The 21,828-nt window shown below is 36.4% G+C and overlaps 6 protein-coding genes and 1 pseudogene across 11 annotated transcripts; 5 read left to right on the top strand and 2 right to left on the bottom strand.

Moving 5' to 3' along the window:
* The first annotated feature begins 1,369 nt into the window (after positions 1 to 1,369).
* LOC103317036 lies at positions 1,370 to 2,819 on the top strand. Its single transcript, XM_008213650.4, has 3 exons — positions 1,370 to 1,978; positions 2,380 to 2,544; positions 2,632 to 2,819. The coding sequence occupies exons 1-3, from the start codon at positions 1,688 to 1,690 to the stop codon at positions 2,803 to 2,805; spliced, it is 630 nt and encodes a 209-aa protein (XP_008211872.3). The 5' UTR covers positions 1,370 to 1,687; the 3' UTR covers positions 2,806 to 2,819.
* A 219-nt stretch (positions 2,820 to 3,038) lies between these two features.
* LOC100119176 (Rab24 GTPase-like) lies at positions 3,039 to 5,234 on the top strand. The gene is given in 4 exon segments (NM_001159916.1): positions 3,039 to 4,150; positions 4,222 to 4,310; positions 4,537 to 4,808; positions 4,974 to 5,234. Coding segments are annotated over 4 exon segments (609 nt in total). The 5' UTR covers positions 3,039 to 4,039; the 3' UTR covers positions 5,111 to 5,234.
* LOC100121581 (flap endonuclease GEN) lies at positions 4,697 to 8,250 on the bottom strand. Of its 2 annotated transcripts, XM_008213646.3 has the most exons (8): positions 7,795 to 8,250; positions 7,437 to 7,713; positions 7,064 to 7,350; positions 6,816 to 6,977; positions 6,566 to 6,731; positions 6,192 to 6,489; positions 5,238 to 6,103; positions 4,697 to 4,833 (listed from the first exon to the last, which is right to left on the bottom strand). In XM_008213646.3, exons 1-7 carry the CDS (start codon positions 7,950 to 7,952, stop codon positions 5,241 to 5,243), a joined length of 2,211 nt encoding a protein of 736 aa, XP_008211868.1. In that variant the 5' UTR covers positions 7,953 to 8,250; the 3' UTR covers positions 4,697 to 4,833; positions 5,238 to 5,240. The 2 variants fall into 2 exon arrangements, with proteins under 2 accessions (XP_008211868.1, XP_001605190.1); XM_001605140.5 differs by lacking the exon at positions 4,697 to 4,833 and having other exon boundaries at positions 4,874 to 6,103.
* A 109-nt stretch (positions 8,251 to 8,359) lies between these two features.
* On the top strand, positions 8,360 to 10,968 carry LOC100121565 (ras-related protein Rab-24). The gene is made up of 4 exons (XM_001605125.6): positions 8,360 to 8,625; positions 9,158 to 9,246; positions 9,325 to 9,599; positions 9,737 to 10,968. The coding sequence occupies exons 1-4, from the start codon at positions 8,512 to 8,514 to the stop codon at positions 9,853 to 9,855; spliced, it is 597 nt and encodes a 198-aa protein (XP_001605175.1). The 5' UTR covers positions 8,360 to 8,511; the 3' UTR covers positions 9,856 to 10,968.
* Positions 9,091 to 13,676, bottom strand: LOC100121548 (S-adenosylmethionine mitochondrial carrier protein). Of its 3 annotated transcripts, none has more exons than XR_004227582.2 (7): positions 13,068 to 13,676; positions 12,825 to 12,981; positions 12,633 to 12,742; positions 12,123 to 12,363; positions 11,873 to 12,011; positions 10,991 to 11,248; positions 9,091 to 10,901 (listed from the first exon to the last, which is right to left on the bottom strand). XR_004227582.2 is itself a non-coding variant. In XM_001605109.6 (6 exons), exons 1-6 carry the CDS (start codon positions 13,125 to 13,127, stop codon positions 11,131 to 11,133), a joined length of 825 nt encoding a protein of 274 aa, XP_001605159.1. In that variant the 5' UTR covers positions 13,128 to 13,676; the 3' UTR covers positions 9,091 to 11,130. The 3 variants fall into 3 exon arrangements, 1 of the variants encoding a protein (XP_001605159.1); XR_004227583.1 differs by having other exon boundaries at positions 10,332 to 10,917; XM_001605109.6 differs by having other exon boundaries at positions 9,091 to 11,248.
* Positions 13,677 to 16,727: 3,051 nt separating this feature from the next.
* On the top strand, positions 16,728 to 20,443 carry LOC100121531 (protein RFT1 homolog). Of its 3 annotated transcripts, none has more exons than XM_032598982.1 (8): positions 16,929 to 16,971; positions 17,243 to 18,065; positions 18,135 to 18,337; positions 18,510 to 18,696; positions 18,854 to 19,141; positions 19,218 to 19,349; positions 19,425 to 20,057; positions 20,151 to 20,443. In XM_032598982.1, exons 2-8 carry the CDS (start codon positions 18,006 to 18,008, stop codon positions 20,307 to 20,309), a joined length of 1,662 nt encoding a protein of 553 aa, XP_032454873.1. In that variant the 5' UTR covers positions 16,929 to 16,971; positions 17,243 to 18,005; the 3' UTR covers positions 20,310 to 20,443. The 3 variants fall into 3 exon arrangements, with proteins under 3 accessions (XP_001605141.2, XP_032454873.1, XP_032454872.1); XM_032598981.1 differs by having other exon boundaries at positions 16,932 to 17,173; XM_001605091.6 differs by having other exon boundaries at positions 16,728 to 18,065.
* Positions 20,726 to 21,610, top strand: Or90PSE (odorant receptor 90 pseudogene; annotated as a pseudogene).

The raw sequence follows: 21,828 nt of genomic DNA, 5'->3' as shown, positions 1-21,828 counted from the left end.
TAAAAAAATAAAAAAAAATAGCTTAGATTGCAAGACTGTGGAAGAAAGTGTACATCTCATAAAGATTTGCATTTTCTAGAGTATAATAAAAGCTGCAGTGACAGAAACTTTTGATTGCACTTATAGTATGGAACAAATTATGCGTTTAGTGTTTCACACCGCGAATTGATTTTGTCCTATCGCGTCAATATTCCTAGTCGTAGCTTCGAAAAACTTGTGTAAATAATTGTTGTAATGAAACAAAGACAAAATAAATGATAACGCGAAGAAAAATAATAATATACGAACAATGCATACGTAAACTGAGAACAGAGAAAAAAGTAAAAATGAATGAAAAATGGCACTATCTTATATACATATATATTAAAATAAACGCAGATTCACGTAAAAATGCATACGTAGAAGACCAAAATATAAAATAAAAAGAAAAACAAAGCATCAAGCATATTGTTACGCATACAAGATATATATATATATATATATATATATATATATTCCATAATGAATTGTATAGATATATAAGATATATATATATATATATATATATATTCCATAATGTATTGTTGATTTTTGAAATGGTAATGAAAAATTACTGTAAATAAATCCAAAATAACGTGATGAATTGGCGACAGCGAAAGATGTGTATTACGAGTCAACTATATAGAAAAATTTACAAACAATTTTAAATTATACCTTCAATGTATAATCGGTCACGTTAGAAGGAGGATAACAATTTGGTGTTTAGAATAAATTTTCATTACCATCTTTGGAGAGAACTCTTTTACACGTATTATACCAAAATGAAAAAAAAATGGTGGCACCTTATTAACCACGTCGTTACAAATGCGTATAATTATATGAGCGGGGAAGAATCGATTTAATATTATTATACAGTTGATAATGTACTGTAATAGCAATCAGCTGACAAATGAAAGACAAAAGTAGGTGTTATGTACTACGATGTATCTGAACCGTTTAAAAACAAATAAAATAACTGCTAAGTATACCTAATGATTTTATGCTTTATATTATTTTGATCTTTACTGATTCTTGCAGGTATTTCGCCGACCTATATGCCCCGTTTTTTATTATCCTTATTGATATTATACACTCAGTTCAAATGATTTTTAAAATCATCGTAAATTCTGAATATCAAATAAATTATATGTCCAATATATAATATAAAATATTAGTATGAAGGACATTGTATTGATATAAAATAATTCATTGCTATGCACGTGTGTCACAAGAAGATACGATGCGCACGCGTTATCTCCATGCATCTTAGTACGCCTCTCTCTCTCTCTCTCTCTCTCTCTCTCTCTCTCTCTCTCTCTCTCTCTCTTTCTCTCTATGATGCACATATACACACACGTAATGGCAGGGACCGTAGAAATGCATCATATTGTATTACTAATAACTGTACCTTTCTACAGCAGTTTTCTCTGTTTATGCATGCATGCTAATTCCTTCGTACACGTTTCTGGTCAGAATATGGTTCTACACTTTTAGCCCTATAGGTTGAATACCGATACATCAGTTGATTAATCTTTCTCTTCTTTGCAATCATCATCGTCTTATCCGTTACGATAAATGAATGTACACGACACATTAATTGCAGTAACAAAAAACAAACGTAACCAAAAAGTCTTCCACCTCCTCGATCTGAATCTCAATCAACCTCAAGATGGCAAAGACCCACAACTGTACGCAAAAAATCTGCATGTGTGCGGAGGTGGCCGAGCTGACTCACCTATACCGCGAGCTCAAATCTCAGCGTAAACTCGCGACAAAGATGAACAATGCCTTCGCGAACATCGAATTTCCAATGACCGAACTGGATGCGTCGGCCTTTGGCTCGGGTCTAGAGACTCTGCGCCGACAGCGCAAAAGTGTCAAGGAGCTTATGCAGGCGTTGCGCGATATCAGCAAGGAGCTTGCCGAGGACGAGGAGGAGATCTGCCAGACGGACAGAGAGGTTTAGTACTGCAAATAAACTAGCTGTACGTTGAACTTTGACGAAGGTTTCACAGATTCGGTTATTTTAAAGCGTTTGCGTGATCGCGGATGTGCATTATAAATCATTATCTTTCAAAAGTCAAACAACATTCTTTTTAAATGTACTTCCGAGCAGCATTATGTACAGATTTGCTACTGTACCTAGTGATCTTCAAAGTTACTCAATGAAATGAGTCAACAACGCTATTATCTAATTTACAAATTGAGGCAACTCAAATAGATAGCACAATCGTTCCTAAACGCACGCGATCATATACATTGTGTTTCATCAAATCAATTGCATGATCTAAAAATAGATACTCGACGAAGCATTAATTTCACTGCTTGTAAAACTGCGAATAAGAAGCTCTCGTGTTCAAGATTGCAGACTTGCAGGATGAGCTTCGCGCGATCGAAAAGAAATCGGATCGTCGGAATTGTCGCGCTGACGTGACACCGAGAAAAAACGAGCGAATTGAAACTGATGATGAGGCCTCTTGGAGGGAATCAACGACGTTAGAGATTCACGAGCAAGACAGACTGCAGGCTAGTATAAGCGAATATATAAGTCATCGCACGTGTGGATCGTCTCTCCATAAAAGTTATACGTGTCAATCGTGGGTCTTTCGATAGGAAAGAATCAACCGAATGACGCAGTGCCTAGACTCCCTCAGATCGAAGCTAAAGTCGGATGAGGCGAAACTCCAGGAAGACAGGATAACCGATGCCAAGCTACTCCTTGACGCGATAAACTACGTCGCCAAGTGCACAACGAACTCGGCATTACTCATTTCCAACAATAAATAACACACCAAGCATAACATTTCAAAATTTCTCGCCAATTACCTCATCGATCGCGGCAACTGAAAACAAAGCGATAAGCCAGTGCGATAAAAGTCGGACGCGCGAATGTTAGTATAATATTATCACGATGCCGTGGTATTACGCGCGTATAATACCTGTGGTATTGTACAGATCGTCGGACTCGCACCAGAGCGGATCGAGAAGAGGCCAAGAGATATCTCGCGCGTGACTCACTTGACAGTCACTTCCCAGCGGCCGACGCGCGCGGGTCGCTGTTTACACGGTATAATCTGGGCTACGACGATTTACCAGAGAATTTTGATTCGTAGCTTTTGTGGAAATCGCAGGAAAAATACGATGCACCGTGTCAGCTTATATTTTACGATATAATTTTTTAATGACTCCACTATTAAATTCTTTAACGAGTATCAAAGTGTTTATTACGTGTTTCGATAGCGTTATAAATCAGTCCAAGAAAAATTACGTTACAAAAGAATCTAAAAAGTGCTATTCTCTTCGCTGTTTTGTTGCTCATTCAAAAGATTATTTAACTTTCGTACAAACCGCAAAAACACGGCAGATGATCACAAAGCGAGAGTAATATGCATCAGCAGCTTTCACTTTGTCCCCGCACGTTACAAGGAAGTCCGTCACGTGGGGCATTCAATTCGTCTTTTACGATCGGTTCGCCGCATCAGTCAACCGTACTCACTCCTTACCGTCATCAATTCGAAGACAAAACCATTGTCGCGAGGCTACTTCAATTGTCGTTTCGCTTTTATGAGCATTGAAAATCATTTTTTTTCTCTTCGAGAAATTGCACAGTGCACTGATGCAACCACGCGTATGCAGATTATGATTGCTGCAAATCGCGCTTTGGATTGCAACACGATCGAAGCGTGCGTGTATATACACGCTGAGACGAATAAAAACTAGCTCGTTAGATAATAGTATGATAATAGCAGTGTAAAGTTTCTGAAAATGTGTTCTGGAGTAAATACTCCATCTTTTCGCAGTGAAAGACATATCGTGTTCGTTGTGCTTAGACTACCATGCTCCACAATCTCAGTAAACATTGACGTGTCTAATCTTCAGAACTTCGTATGATGCAGATAGACTTTCGGACCGTCTCTATATCTGTGCAGTAGTTATCGCTGAGTGCAGTAGTTATTACTATAGTTGTCTATAGGGCAGACGAAACGTGCAAAAGCGAGTCAAAACCGCCAAGCGAAGCATCATGACGGCGAGAGAGTATTTCAAAGTCGTGTTGCTTGGCGAAACTGGCACTGGTAAAACATGCATGATAAAGAGGTACTTCAACAACGTGTATAATCCTATGGAGCCTGCGGTGAGTTATTTTGTTTTTCGTAAACGTTGACCCGGCTCCTTTGATTTGAACGACGATTTGCGTTTTTTTAGACCATTGGTGCAGCGTTCGAATCGAAGATCTTCAACGTCTACGGAAAAGAATATCAGATGGGCGTCTGGGACACTACTGGACAAGAAAGGTAAGCTTGTAATTAATACTTGCATGCATTATCTAACTATGTTGTACTATGATTGAAACTATAATGATTTTTCAACGAGTTTCGCATGATGTAAACTAGATTTTAATCAAATTTAGACGTATTTTCAAATAGCTTCGATATTCGAAAAGACGATTCACTTGAAAATTTTGTAAGTGAAAATTCAGCCATGTCATTGAAACTGAAAAGAACAAACAAAATGTCACAGGTACCGAGCAATTTGCAGCCTGTACTACCGAGCAGCCGTAGCTGCAATAATCTGCTACGACGTAACGCTTCAACGCTCCTTTCGACAAATCGAATACTGGATCAGTGAGCTGCGTCGAGTCGAAGAGTCCTGCAGAATCTACTTGTGCGCGACCAAGTGCGACCTTCTCGGTGAGTTCGAGGCCAATCCACCACTGAGTTTTGTTGAGAGCTTCGCCAGTGAAAAAAATGCCAAATTTTTTAAGACTTCTAGTCGGACCGGAGAGAATGTCGGTGAGTTGAACTTGGTTTTTTTGTCCTGCAAAATAGTTGACTTATATAAATAATAAACTGACGAATGCGTGTTCTGATGTATGATTTATTAAAGTCGCCTGATGTCGAAAGAAACATGTAAGATGACACTGTGAAAATTCTCTACAAATATATCTTACTTTACAGACAGGATATTCGACGAGATTCTGGAAGACTATGTCTCCAACGTGCTAATCACACCAGGAAGCACGAATACAATAAAGCTGCCGACCAGCAGAACCATTTGGAAGAGACGAACAAAAAAGTGCTGTTCAGATCGGTGAATCATTGTTAGATAGCTTATTAACACTAAGAGATCGTTATTTTATACGTCTATTTTATAGTCATATTTTTGTATGAATGTTACGAAGTGATACTAAAATAAATAAGATTTTATTCCATAAAAAATACCGTTCAGTCGTCGGTGCCATTTAATAGACTATCGATGCCTATGCTAAACCTATCTTCAGTGTTATCTGTTGTCAATGATTTGCGAATAGGTATACTGCTTTTTCTCTTTTCCACATTCAGCCTCATATGCAACGGCACGTAAGTCTTTTCCAAGAGATCGAATTCGTCTAACTCCTCTTCGCTGTCCGCTGGTTTTAAAACACTTTCTTGGTGCTCGATTACAATATTTTCTTCGACATTTTTTACAAACCCACTCTCGTGTTCTATCTCAGAATCTTTCACGACACTGTAGTCGTATTCCATGTGAAAATCTATATTCGGCGAGATGTTCTTTTGATACTCAATACATATGTTTTGCTGATTAGTTTCCTTACTACAAATTTCATTAATAATAAACGACATGTCAACGGTCGAGTCTTCTAAATCACTGGCAAAGTCCTCTGGAGTCAGTTGATTGAACATCGCCTCCAAAGATCCGTTCAAAATCGCGTCCATGCGTTCGGTGGTCATAACTCTGTCGAACTGAGGCCCTCTCTTTTTCACGCTTGATATTCTAATAGGTTCATCCTTCTTTCTTCTCTTGGGAGTGATGCTCATTCTACCTAAGGACTCCTCCAAATTGGCTACCTGCTTTTCAACGTTGACGAATTCTATGATCTTTCTGTTGTTCGCGACCTCAGCTGTTTTGCTTTTGCCCCGTCTCTTTCTCTCGGGTTTTTTCTTTTCTGTAGGTTCTTCGCTGTTCTCATCAGTCTTGTTCTTGCGACTGCGGGTGGGTTTCTTTTTCTTTGCATTTCTTTGAGCGTCGAATTCTACGATGATCATTGGATAACATTTGCGAACTATTTCCTGAGGCTCTATTGTGGCTAATTGTAAAAAATAAATTATTGATAAAATTAGGATCTCTTAAATTTTTTGGAAAATCGAATGAACATTTATTTATTTGTCACAAACCTAATTCCGACAACGCATCAGGGCTCTCTTCCTCGTCGTCTTCTCTATCAGACTCGGGACTCGTTAGGGTCAAGCCTTCTAAAATATCATCCCTATCGAGCCACAAAATCTCGTAACTAGCCACGCTTTTAATGTTTCTTATCTTTTTGATTTTTTCTGGCACGAAAACACCTGGTGTTGTCAAGCGTTGTTCGATGGGGAATTCGATCAAATTCAATAACTGCCATCTGGTCATGAGGGGAAAAATTTTTGCAAACGCATAAGCTGGCTCCCATGCAACGTTTTTCTCCATGAAACCCTATAATAACATTAAAAATTAAAATTTACGGCATCAACTGTTCGCTTAATATATCTTTTGTAGAAATTTTACTTACGACAAATTTTACAATCATAGGTTTCTTCCATTTTAAATCTAACTCGGAAGGGACGGGTCCTTTTCGAACTAAAAATTCATCTATCAATTCTTGGTTTGGAAAATTTTCAATTATAAGAGCCTTTTTCCGTATTGCTAATTCATTAGAGATTAAAGTACGTTTTTCTCTGTAAGGAGGGAATAAGAACTTGTTCAATAGAAATAATAAAAAAAAGTTTAATATTATATTTTTGATCAATGCATATGCATACTTGTAACTATCACTACATTTGACTTTAGTTCCACAATCGACACAGCCAACTTTGGTATGAGATCTCATTTTTCCAGAATGCCCACAATTTGTGCATATGTTTGGATTTGACAATTCCGCTTCCATCCTTTTGAATTTTGAATCAGTTCTCCATTGTTTCATCCTATAACATTTCATGTCAGTACTTGATACATTAATAAATGGGAGTACAGAAAATATTAAATTACTATAAAACAAATCTCTTGGTACCTGTATAAAATTTCATCATCGTCAACTATTTTGAACAATTTTAGAGCTGCTTCCTTTCCTACGCCACTCAACCCTTCATCATAATCACATCCACACATGAGAGCCAATGCTATCATTTTATTTCTACCTAAATTAAAAACTTGTTGAATTTTTTCCATGGAATACTCGTCAATTGATCCACTACTTGTAGTACGATTTCCTTGCGTACTTGTACAAAAGTTTCGATAAACAATCTTGGCTCCGTAGAGTAGGCAGTCACTGTCCTGACTAATACAGCCATCAACCAGCTAAATTTGGACACTTCACAAATAAATACCTGACTTACTTTTTTAGTTGAATTCTACAATAATCGTCAGTAAAATGTATAACTTACCCCATCTTCATTTAAGTACGCACACATAGCTTCTGCTTCACCATATCCTTTTACACAAGTTAAGCCCATGTATTTTAACATTTCTTCACATTCCTTGAGAACATAGTTGAATCGTGATCTTCCAGCCTTTTTATTTGTTTTCTTTATCTCTCTTCCATGGCGTATATCATTTCTCTTAGCAATAGTATTATGTTTCAAAGTAGGAGCTGCTCCTTCCAGAACAAATACTGGGAAAATGTCATGGAGGAGGAAGTATGAGGTACGAAAGAACAAATTTCTATGAAGAATAAAAATCATGTTATAGATAAACAATTTATTTCAAACCCTCTTACAATTTTAGACAAATGTGTCAACTTACCGAAGATGCATTTTTGGTTGAGCAATATTATCCGTAACACTCTGGCTGTCAACAACCCAACAACTCAGATCTATTGCTATAGCTTTACCCTGCAATTCGAACAGTGGTTTTCTCTCGCTGAGAGGGGATAAAATATTCCACAAATCCTTTACACCCATTTTTCATAACAAGTAAAACTTTTATAGTCGTCAAAAATAATCGCATTGCTTACAGTAGTTAATCAAACTTTTCAAACACACAATACTTGTGACTGTAGACAAATACAAAAATAAAAATGCATCTTGATATTTACAGGGACCTCACGTTGACATTGTACACTGTACACAATAACTATATAGGTATGTTACATACAGTAAGCACTGGGGCAATAAATGAAACAACTGCACCAAAGCACGTTCTAACGTAACTCGCTCAGCTTTTGCATCAAAACAAAACCGTCATTTTCTTTCCATTCCACTTTCAAATCTCGACCGTTAGTTCTGAACGACGCTTCAGAGTTTACAGATGTCGCTGCACGAAAAAAGTGACTCTCAATTCTGCTCTTGTATTGCACGACGCGCACACAATATTCGTGGAACAATGGGGAAGAGAGGGGGAGTCGCCGTCGTGCAGTAGACCAGCTGACATCGCCTCCTGTTCTTTTCCTCTCCTCGTTTTTTGCGTGTGTACAACGAAATGAGCTGTTGCTGCATCAGTTACGCGAGCAGATAATAAAGGATGAGTCGTGTGGACCTAAAGATCGTCCTTTTGGGGCACGAGGCCGTCGGAAAGACTAGCCTTATGCAGCGATTTGTCAATGACAGGTTCAACGAGAGTCTCGCCTATCAGAATGTAAGTATCGTGTTTCGTGTTGTCGTGTGTACCTGGTTCTGATGGGCCTTTGTTTGAGTTCTGATGAGGAATTTTCATTGTCGAGCTCATTTTGGCTTTGTTTTTTCTAACTATGAATTGTCAAGGATTTGAATTCATGTGCAGGTTGTGTGCAGGTGTGCCATTTTATTTGTAAAAAGTTCGTTTAGGAAATTATACACTTTCAAGTTCAAATTTTTTAATATTAGTTTTTTTTTAGATAATAATATCAAGAAGTGACCCTGACAGACAATTCATGTAGCTATTAGTGTCAATGATATTTAGTATTTGCTGTTCTAGCCGATAATTTACGATAAAACAATAATTATTATTGAAAGCTTTTTTATTAAAGCTTTATTTTTATTTATGTTTTTAACTAATATTTTGTAATCCTTATTTAATGTAATTACTGATTAATTGAGGAGAAAACAATTTTCATACATTTAGTTTAAGTTTAATAAATCTGTTTATTTCTGATTTAAATACATAAATATGAAATTAATTTCACTTATAGACTATTGGATCAGCATTCGCATCTAAAGAAGTACAAGTTGGAGATAAAAAACTTGTCCTGGGAGTTTGGGACACAGCAGGAAGTGAAAGGTATGCAACTATCAACATGCTTAGCATTAACTAAAAATATAATAGAGGATCATGCTACTGTTTCTTTTATTTTTAAAGGTATCAAGCAATGGCTAAAATATATTATCGAGGCGCAGCAGCTGCCATAGTTTGTTACGATGTCACAAATCCAGAAACATTTTCCAGAGCAAAATTCTGGATGAGAGAACTAAGAAGTGTTGAGGAAAATTGTACTGTGTATTTATGTGCAACAAAAAAAGATTTGCTAGAATCCGTTGAACAAGCAAATCCTAGTTTAGAAACAGTTGAGGAATATGCAGATGGTGTACAGTCAAAGTTTTTTTTGACTTCAAGCAAAACTGGAGAAAATGTTGGTAAGGGTTATATACTATTCTCTGGCTTTTATTTTTATATTAAAAAAAAGTTATGTATTGACATGATATTAAAGTCTTGAATTTATACAAGATAAATTTGCATCAACCAATACAGTATTTTTACTTTATCTTTGCAGTGGAGATATTCAATGTGGTGGCAGAGGATTACATTTCAAACCCATTGAATGCAAGCAATCTTGGAGACTTCATTACTCTTGTAGATGAACACAAACATTCTAAATGTTGTCCCTTGTGATAAAAACCAAGCACAGGCTCTTTTTTTTATTTAAGGACTTGTGCAAATGACTGAACCAATAACTCACTTTTGTACTGTATACACAGGTGAAGTACAATTGAATTTTACTAATGGATATTCAATAAGAATCACTTAAGGTGGGCATATAATACTTTGACGTAACACATTAACTGCATCTATACATTTTTGAGACAATGTTTAGGGTTTCTTGATTATCTAAGTCATGGAAATCATTTCTCACTTTTAACTAAAAGAGAATAACATGTGTCTAAACTTATACTTAAAATTCATAGATACGCATATATTTTTTATATGCTATAGTACACTACTCTATTTTTAATTTTTTAGCTCTTTTTAACTCAGAGATTGTACAAAGCAATATTTGTTTTTGGAATATAAAGTCTAGTCAAATGATGCCACATGCCTTTTTCTAGATGATTTGATATAAAATATAAAACGTTCGATAACAAGTATTCTCTTGAAAAACGACTAAATGCTCGCAATTGTTATAATATGAAGAGAGATACTTTAACAATCACTGTTAGCCAGGTCTTGGCTTGTAAAGATCAGTTAAGTTACTCCTTTTACAATACGTAATTTTACGTATACATTTATTATTATGTTAATGAATCATCTAAAAGTTGTTGCTATCCATTTTTTTCACAAGTTACGAAGTTTTATTGAAATAAAACGAAGATTCTTGAACGAAGAATTATATACTCGCTATTTAAATAACGTATATCCAGTTATACTTTTCTTAAGTGTAGTTTATTCGAAGTAGAAGAAGCAAATACTTTTATTTTTAATTAATGTTAGTTTTGTACAAGAGCGTTTAGTAAATATGAGGTAAAGCGTAGAAGGTATCATACAAATTACAAACGATTTTTATAGTCTTCAAAAATATTTTTGATGAAAAGTTATACTTTCTTATTCTGGACTTAAAGGTGCGCGAGTTGATATGCAAATTTTTATTACTGGAAGAAATTTTAAAAGCGCATTAAGGCCTATATTCCGAATCTGTGATAACGTATGTTGTTATCAAATCTCTGAAACAATGCAGTTCTGTATAACAATTACACATTTTGTTTAAAAGCAATATTTTTTTTATTAAAATTATAACTCTTTATTAGTATACCTTATAATTATAATCACGAGGTAATTTATCACATTTCAACCGATCCTTCGGTTAAAAGCTATTTTGTGCCATTTTTCTTTTATCTACAATAGCGGAAGCTCAGTTTGATTTAGAGAAAATACTGAAGAACGATTTTTTTTTTATGTTTGATCATTAAGTTTTGAATCGCAGAGTTCGCGAACTTGTTCATAGACGCCAAAAAATACGAATCCACCTGCTGTAAATCCTCCAACTCTTGGAAGAAAACCAGCAAACAAACTGTTAAAAAAAAAATTCTGACCATTACAATGTATTGAGATTTTTCAAAAGAAAAATGGGTTAATACATAGAATAAGCTAGAGTTTGCATCTTAAATGGACGTAATATATTGTATAAACTTGTTTAAAATGATTAAATTACAGAACCTATATTACTAATTATAATTATATATATATATATATATATATATATATATATATATATATATATATATATATATATATATATATAGCTCAACTTATACAATTTTCTATAATCAAAATTTTATTTTAAATTTAATTGTGTTAGAGGTACTGTATTAAATATATTTTACTTATTTTTTTTTTGCAACAGTATTTTAAGTAATATAATTATAGCAAGTTTGTACAATTTTGCATAATCCTAGAAATGTGTAGTAAAAAAGACACATCAGCGTAATGTACACTGTCATCTTTTACGTAGCAAATATAATAAAATTTAGACAGCTCATACTGCTGAACTGTAAGGATTGGTATCTAAAGCTTGAATGATTCATTTTGTATTACTACACATTATAAATCATTGATATGAGTTTTGTTCTTATCATGCTGTATGTAACTGATGTGTGTGTACATGAAATTTGTGGAAACTCAATGTTTTACTCACCCGCGAAATCCACTTTGTTTGTACACTTCCTTTAACATAACTGATATTCGAACTTCCTTGCTGTCAGCTGATGTAGATGACAGCATTATTCTAGTTTTGGCAACATCTAACGGTGTTGTTAAAGCTGCTGACACTGTTACTGTAATATCATTACAAAGCAAATAAAATAAACGGTATAGTTGTTACAAAAATTATTCATTGTTATAGAGCTAGATTTAAAAATATTCAAATAATTTTTATTTAATTATACCTGAAGCGGCACCACAAGCAGCTCCTTCTATGGGTGTACACTCTCTGCAAACTTTATGTGTCCAGCATAGCTTAAAATATTCCCATAGAGGCATTTGAACAAGTCCAAAAGGCAAATCTCGCAATACAGTACTGCCATAGCCACGAAAAAGTGTCCTTAGCCTCAATCTTTCTGTATCATTGAGCAAAGCTTGCTTTCGTTGCTTGACTACTTCAACTGGTACTCGGATTAGACATGCAACCTACATTTTAAGGTTTTCTAATCATTTTCATTCTAAAAGATCTTACTACATAATTATACAATAGCATTGTATGACATTTAGTTACTTTTCTTACAATTTTTGTATAAACTTGTCATATTCATTAGGTAATTATAGAAGTGTTAAAAATACAATTTGCTTGAGGGAAAACGGATACGTAGTGTTACTACTCACTAGGTATAGCTACTGCCTTGTAGAGTACTTTTTATAGATACTATTTTAATTCACAATGATCTCCTATGTATTCTTACCAATTCAGCACACGAAGCAGCACCCATGTGAATTATGGAATGGTACTGATGTGGAAGAAGAGGCTGAAGTATATGCTTGATTCCATCGTATGTTACGAAAAATACAGAAGCTGCACAGATGAATATTCATTAGGAATATCATTTAGGATGTGTATGCATTATTAATGTTTGATCAATATAAGTTATTTATACCCGCTGGTGCAGAACCTATCATAACTGGCACAATTCCTTGATAAACTCTTTTAAAGCCCCCTGACTTGACAAATCCATGCTGACTTTGCAATCTTGTCTTGAGTGTATCCAAGGGAAAGAACACTATATCGCACACTACGCCTGCAGCAGCTCCAGACTGCAATTAAAACCAAAGGATGAATTAAACAGATAAAATAGCTTCACGCGCAGTTGAAAAAAAAAACGAAAATCGACGATGCTTACGATAAGAGATGTTATGAAAACATTCTTCGTCTCGTTATTCTTCGTTTCCGCGTGAAGCATTTTAGGGGCGATATAGATTCCACAGAATTCAAGGCCACAAATTCATTTAAATCAACTTGACAGACTAACCTCGCGGACTTAACAGACATATAGGCACCGGAGCCCCGTTACAACGACGTGCACTCGAAGTTTCGTCGATTGATTTGCTGAAGATTTTCAAAAAGACATGAGTAATCGGTACTGCGGGAGAAGGGGCTAACCTCAAAATCATAGAAGCCAGCTTGCCGGACGAAGGCGCACTGGAGCAGACGACAACTTTCCCCTTCTGTTCATCTGTATAGACTATTGTCTGACATGCAACAACAAATGCACCTGCGCATAGGTCACGTGGACACAGGTAGTCGAATTATTGAATTCGCGAGTCGCGCTTATGAGCACAATGCATTCGAGCTTGTCACACCTGTGTATAGGATCAAATGTATGTACATGTATGAGTAGTGTTAAAATTTACATTGAACAAAAATATCTAAATACGGAGCCTTCATCGATCGCGCAAATAATAGCCGCGCTGGAATCGATTTTATGTGTGCATATTGTACGACAAAGAGTTGCGCGGCCGAATATCAAAGTATAATGTAAAATGAATAATGAGCAATTTTTTGCTTTACATTATTTTAATTTAATATTATTCGCATGACAGCATTATTAAAAACGATGAAGATGTAGCATTGTTAAAATATAAAAACTTTGTTTGAATACTAATATTTACATAATTCAAATAATGTACGTTTCTTAAATCAGTATTTTTAAATTCTAACATTTACATAAAAAAACATATGTTATAACCTGGCATTCAAAATATTAAAAACTGTTTCAACTTTAAGCTCAAGGCCGAACTGCCGAAGCTCGAAAACGCGGGATGTAAAAAAAGTTAGGGGTATCACACGTAAAAAGGAATAGCGAGGAATAGCAGCTGACAGCCAATCAGAAGTTAGCGTTAAACGGACTTGTCCCTTATTGAGGTGGTGGGGAGAGAACATGAAGGAATGAGTCCGTTTAAAGATTGCTTCTGATTGACTGTCAGCTGCTGTTCCTCGGTGTACCTTTTTACGACCCCCCCCCTACCCCAGCCAACGAATTTTGGATATATATATATATATATAAATAAAAATACGTATAGATGTATTTTTAATAGCACTTCTCAAAAATACTAATTATATAAATAGCACCCCCGTAGTTTATAAATAAAAAATAGGTAAAGATCACGCATCTTATAACCTCGATATCTCTTCAGATACCTACAATTCGTTACTTCTTATAGTCTAAAAAAACAGCACCATGCGTGAATCTAATCGCACCATAGCTAAAAATCCATAAAATGCAATATTAATTGCGAAAAGTTAATAAAACCCAATTTATATATCGCCGAACTGCACGGCGTCTTGGCGCATGCGCGGCGCAGATATTCTAGGGTAGTGTAGCCAAAAGGGACAGAATAGAAGGAGGGAAAAATAAAAATTTAAAATCGATGAAAAATAAATATCGCCGAAAAAATATTTAAAATATTGGATAATTACTTACGAGGGATTATAAGAAAATTTACTGTAACAAAATAATTTTTTTTGCATTAATTAGCATTGTTATAAATAATCAAAGTTTTACGTATAACAATGTTAATTAATGCAAAAAAATTATTTTGTTACAGCAAATTTTCTTATAATCCCTCGTAAGTAATTATCCAATATTTTAAATATTTTTTCGGCGATATTTATTTTTCATCGATTTTAAATTTTTATTTTTCCCTCCTTCTATTCTGTCCCTTTTGGCTACACTGTTCTAGGGTTTTTATTTTGGGAGCTAAAGCGAATCCCGCAGACCCGCAGATGATTAAAAATTGTATAAGAAGTTAACTTATACATTTTTCTTTTTAAATAAATAATAATAGTGAATATAAATAAATAAAAATTAAAGTTAACAATGGATGCACATACAATGGTAATTATATTAACAACGTTATTTTTAAAACTTTCTACAGTTAATACATTTTATTCGTTTATAATTGTATACTTTGCCGTATTATAAACGTGTCATAATTAAATATATTTTCATTTTTACGTGAATCAAAGAGCAACAGTCGTACGCATGGTCTTGCAGTCATTATAGCAGGCTAAAACACATCAAGATAAAACCATTGTTATGCATCAATGAGCCATACAACACCTGAGGCAACAGGAAGCATGTACTTGGAACTGTGCTCTGATCATTCCCTTATAGTTCTGCACTTTTGGAAACTGGACATGTATTATATGTATCACGAGACAACCACTGGTTAACAAGGAGGCGATTGCCAAGGTGTGGCTGGGGCTTATCCTACCTAAGGATATTAGGAACAGTCTCAAGGATTGCTGAATTTTTCATTTGCTGAACATCAAGCTTAAACTCTGCTTTCAAAAGATATAAAGCATACAAAAAGTATGGCCCAAACTTGAAATAGTGGATTCAAAAAAGTGCTCCCGATGCAAAAAAGTAGCTAAAAACTGATGTTCTAGATGCTAGGATATTAGGAACAGTCTCAAGGATTCATTATACGTGGTGGGTAGTAAATTTTAACATAAATATCTCTTGTTTTAGAAATGCATATATCTCTTGTATTACAGTACGGTAAAGCTGCTGCTACCTGCTGCTACATCCACGTATCCTCAAATTCATAATCGACAGCATCAGTGTGGAGAGCATCGAGGAAAAACAGCTTAGCAGTGAGCTTAAGCTCCTCGTCAACAAGCTTATAAATGCTACTATAGTAGCTTATTTTAAAATTAATTTTAGGAGAATGTGTAGTGTCAATATTTTGAGGGGAAGTGATTACAATGTCTTTAAAAGAGAAACCAATAGACTATGTATTATAATGAATTTAATTTGATGTTAAAATATTTATTAAAAGTTCGATCTTGTAGCCATGAAAAATAATGTATTTAGAATAAAAATTCATAAATAAATATTAAAAGCTCTTTGCAGTCGTCATTATTACATTTTTACTTATTTGTTATAATCTGGTATATATAAATATCTCCATTGTTCCTATGTAGCTCAATGATCTTTAACAGCTACGTAAATTATTGTAACCTCTATTATAGTCTTGTTTTTTGAAATTTCTTGCAGTGTCATATTTAAATCAAGATCATAGAACCTTTGGAGAAAATAATATCTTGTATGATAAGTTCCTTGATTCCAACAGTACTCGGACACTTTGAGCGTGTTATTAGTACCTGGATCTTCTTCATTTAGGCCTTATTCTACATAACAATTAATAACTTCACTAACTAATCTTGTGTTTATTGTTTCTCCATTTCTTTCTCTCTCGATCAGTTTCAAGATAGCATTGGTAACAATGCTTCCAAAATAAAAACCCTAGAATATATACGCCGCGCATGCGCCAAGACGCCGTGCAGTTCGGCGATAGTTAAATTGGGTTTTATTAACTTTTTGCAATTAATATTGCATTTTATGGATTTTTAGCTATGGTGCAATTAGGTTCACGCATGGTGCAGTTTTTTAAGACTATAAGAAGTAACGAATTGTAGGTATCTGAAGAGATATCGAGGTTATAAGATGCGCGATCTTTACCTATTTTTTATTTATAAACTACGGGGGTGCTATTTATATAATTAATATTTTTGAGAAGTGCTATTAAAAATACATCTATACGTATTTTTATTTATATATATATCCAAAATTCGTTGGCTGGGGTAGGGGGGAGGGTCTTTTTACGTGTGATAGCCCTTATTACAACACCCTGGGTGTGTTCCAGAGGGAACGCCAGCAGCGGTACAGCAGTCCGGTCCGCGTTCGAAATTCCGCTGCTGTACTGTTACTGTCAAATCGTTCCGCGTCAGCTGTTTGCATGGTATCTTTTTTTCTTTAAAATCATTATTATTGTATCTTACAATTACAGTTTCTATGTAATTATTGATTCGAGGAATTCTTCGACGTTCACGACGCGGAATGAAAAACATGATCGCGTCATTTTCATCATCACTGTTTTCACTACTAGAAGACGATAAAAAGTTATCTAGCAAGATTAGATCTTCCATTTCGTGATTAAAATTGTACAACTCTTTCAATGTATTACATACTATAATAACTGAACTTATAATAAGAACTTTGTAATGTTCAAGAGGTTACAACTGCAAACAGTACAAACAGAATCAGCTGACGCGGAACGATTTCACAGTAACAGCACAGCACCGGAATTTCGAACGCGGACCGGACTGCTGTACCGCTGCTGGCGTTCCCTCTGGAACACACCCCCGACAACACAACATAGGCCACGTGGTACACACGTGACGTAAGCACAGGTGTTGTGTCGTCTGCTACATACTCTTTCTCCCTCTCTCTCACTTTTGCGCTAGCTTGCGCTTCGGTTTTTATCATCAGCTGCAGTAAGCCGTGGGCATAAGACACCTATCAGGAAGATACCTATATGTTTATGTATGTGCGTATAGCCGCACCTCCGGAAACGTCCACCTCTCTCCGCGGACTCAGCTGATGCGTATTTAGGGAAAATCTCACGCCCCTACCACTGGCTCAACGCTCCATCACCTATTCTTTCATTCCAACTCGCCTTGAAAGTGTTATAATTTCAGTGGCGCGCCGGGCACTACGTGCGTAAAGCATAAAAAAAGAGTGGACTTCGCATTATGAAATAGCGCGTCGAGGTTGCGAGTCGCGCAAAAAAAAGAGAGGAGGTAGTGCGGCGTCGCGGCCCAAGATGATGAGAGTGACACGTCGACGAAGCGAGCATCTCCGTGGTGAACTTATGGCAAGCCGGCTGCTTGACAGCTTCACCTTCAAACGCACAATTATATAACCTTAAAATATCTTCAGCCCTTGGATTTTAGTAATATTTGGGATTTCGGAGGCTGGTGTTTTGGGTAAACAATGGCACCGAATATACTTAAGAGTAGCCTGGAGAATGCTTCGTTCAACATTATCTTCCAGGTTTGTAATTGGCAAAATTATCCATTCGATTGCCGTTATCAAGATGTTTGAAAGTATTTTAATTTCTAGATAATGTGTCGATTCGTTACATTCTTCCTCAATGCCTTTGTGGTAAGGCATGTTGGACAAAACATTCTTGGGGTGATGAATGTTCGTCTCTTGCTTTTAGAATCCATGATATTGTTTTTGTCAAAGGAACCATTTATGAAAGCCTGTCTCACAAATACTGCAGAACACAACTGGGCCCAAGTTGTCAATTTGTTATGGATGACGTGAGTAAAGGCTGAAATCTAAAAATATGAAGTAGTCATAACTCAATTGTGAGAGAATAACGGTGGCATTCAAAAGCACGTTGCGGCATGTTATATTTCTGAAAAAATCATAAATGCTTTTCATGTGCCAAGTTGCTTAAAACATGATATTAAGTTTGTTTCATTATTACAGAGTTCCCATTTGCGTTGCAATGTCTTCTATTTTTGGATATATTTGGCTATTTGTTCTACAAGCTCCAGAGGCTTTACCACCTTTCTACACTTTTGCTGTTTGTGCCGTTGCAATTTCTTGTATTATAGAGTTGTCATCGTTGGTGGTTCAACTTGTAGCCAGTGCATTTTTATTTGTTAGGCTTAGGGTAAATAACTTATTACCTACAAATATAAACTCCCAGCTTTACTCAAAAATGAACTACCTTTTAGTTGAAAAAGGATGTTTGTTATTGAGTAATAAGATTTACAGATTCTTCAAGTCTTATCTTACTGACCTGTGTGCTTCATGCAACAAAATTTCAGATTGTTTTAGATACAATTATGATCGCACTCAGAACTACAACCTTTGTGCTTTTCGTTATTTATAATCCAGACAATGCACTTTTGGCCTTTGGAGTGGCACAGTTGGTTGCAGCTATTTTTTATACGATTAGCCACTATGCTTACTTTCACTACTATATCAAGAGAGTGAAGAGGCACAAGCTCAAGAGGAGATTATCAATGAGCGATGATGGAACAGAAGAATATGTCGAGTCTGAGTTTCCTTTCATGTCAATCAAAGACTTTCTACCTGGTCAACTAGAGAATCATGCAAGTAATCTATTGTATAAGAGTTGTTCTATGAACAAGTTACACAGACATTTAATCAAAATGTTTCTCCCCACAGGATACACTCTTAGACGAGAAGCTATCCACACTCACCATTAGCTTCTTCAAACAAGGAATACTCAAGCAAGTCCTAACAGAGGGTGAGAGATTGATCATGACAATTTTGCCAGTATTAACGTTTGCAGAACAGGTGAGTTCGCATTCGATTTTAATTGTTCTAATATTTTACCTCGCTGCAATATCAATAAACATCGCATCATTTCAGGGTGTGTACGAGGTGGTAAACAACCTCGGCTCGCTTGCGGCGCGTTTTATCTTCCGTCCGATCGAGGAGAGTGGCTACTTCTACTTCACGCAGATGGTACAGCGCGACCGTCCAATATCCCGACAGAATTCAGCCAATATCCAGGAGAGCACAAATGTCCTGAGGTATCTCTGCTCACTCGTCACTTCGATCGGCCTGATCGTCCTAATCTTCGGGCAGTCCTACTCGTCGCTGTTGCTCTGGCTCTATGGAGGCGAGAAGCTCATTGCTGACCTACCGGTTCTGCTGCTCAGGGCTCATTGTTTGGCTGTGCTACTGTTGGGCGTCAATGGGGTCACCGAGTGCTACACCAACGCCACGGCTGACAGCACTACCATCAACAAGAACAACCTGATGATGATCTACCAGTCCATAGCTTTTCTCGTGACCTCCTATATTTTCGCCACCTGGTTCGGATCCGTTGGTTTCATTTTCGGCAACTGCGTCAACATGATTTTGAGGATCTACCACTCGGTCACGTTCATCAACAAGAGGTACTCAGAAACGAATTACCAGCCGCTTTTGGGCCTCGTCCCGAAGCCTTTTTTCAGTAGTAGCTTGGTTGTAGCTGCTTTAGTCACCACTTGTTCTCATGTAAGTGACTCATGTTTTAAACTACTACTAAAATGACTATTATCATACAAATAGACAGACAGATGATGACCTACTTGACATTTGTTGTTTCAGACTTACTACTTTCCAGACGACAAGTTTCTGCACCTATTCATAGGAGTAATAGTGTTCGGTGTGGTCGCATTTTCCTGGATCTACGAGAACTACGATCTCCTAAAACTTGGCTTGAACAAGTGGTTCAAGCGACGGAATAGAGACGACAAGAGCGAATGATCATCGATTGTTTTCTGTTTGTTTTGTTGTACGTACGTCTGAATGTTCTATCAACAAGGCAGTACAAAATTTTACACTTGTATATTTCTCCAAAGATAATGTTACAATACAAGCTTTATTTTTGCAAAAAAGTATCGCGACTTTTTCTTTGGTAAAGTATCGCATTGTCGAAAGTAAACTCATGTTAATAATGGTATTGGCTTTAGCAACGCAAAAGCTATATCCAGTCGTTTACACACAAACATAATACATGATTTCGTCGGGAGCAGAGGCATCTTGAAAAATGGAGAGATGATTGATCATGAAAGTGTAATAACTATCGATTCGTACCTGCGATAGCACTTTCGAAGTTTTTCCGTTAGTTTGCAAACGGCTGTACGATACGAAGTTTCGTGCAAGCGCTTGCAAAAGTTTAACAGGCCCTTCCCGCGGAAGTCTGGACCCCGTATAACCACACCTCGACGTCAAGTCTCTACTGGCTATCGTACGCGATAAATTCGATTTGCGCCGTATCGATGGGCAACTTGTCTATTGGCACCGATGTCGCCATCTACGGGCTCATGCTGGCCACTAACGCTCAACTTGAGCTGCTCGCCCACCGTCTCGTTAATTTATCCAACTAGGCGAACACGGAGAAGGGAATAATGCTTACTGGACCATCCAGAGTCAGGAGGGAGAACTTCTTGCTTGGTCAGAGTGTTCGGTATCACGTCTTCATTTACGAGTAGGTCTTTGCACTCAAAGATTCGCAGAGAGATTCGTGGACACCTTTATGCTATCCTTGCTCTCGCAGTTTATCGTTAGTTCCACGGCGGTTTCAGTGAGCATTTACCAACTGACGAAGGACACGTCCGCGTCGAGTCCAGCCTTTTACGTGATGTTGTTCTATCTGAGCGGCTTGATGACGCAATTGTTCATGTTCTGCTGGTTCGGTAACGAAGTGACCGTAAGAGTAAGTTCATCTTCGTCGAAACTTGTTGGAATGGCCAGTACGATCGTCACGTTGTATGAAATGAAATTCTAGAGCCAAGAGTTGGGCATGACGATATTGGAAGCCAGTTGGACTGGACTGAGCACGCAATCTTTGAAAGCTATCTTGCTGATCTCGCTTCAACGTCTAGGCCTATTCTTATATCTCGAGGGTACTTTGTTACGTTCTCTTTGGAGACGTTTAAAAAGGTAAATAGTTACTTCAATGTGTTATAATTATAAGCCATTTCTAAGTGATTCTTTTTTTTTAGATTTTGAAGGTCTCCTATACGGCATTTAACGTGCTAAGAGATTCTACGTATGAGGAATAAGTTGTAGTAGAGTGTAAACCATGTATCAATCGTAGTTCGTTGAATTGTTCCAAATAAATGCGATCCATTGATTCATTATCATCGCACGATTTGTATTGTTACGCATGTTGTTGATATATTAGCATATTGCACTGTTAAAAATTATAGCATTGCATTCGTAATGTTTTATCATGGATTTATGGAATATATAGACATCAACAATTTTAGTGCTCAATGCA

This window comes from Nasonia vitripennis, chromosome 4, assembly GCF_009193385.2.
Source record: "Nasonia vitripennis strain AsymCx chromosome 4, Nvit_psr_1.1, whole genome shotgun sequence".
NCBI lineage: Eukaryota > Metazoa > Arthropoda > Insecta > Hymenoptera > Pteromalidae > Nasonia > Nasonia vitripennis.
The sequence above is the reverse complement of the archived record's forward strand: the minus strand, read 5'-3'. Positions and strand labels throughout refer to the sequence as shown.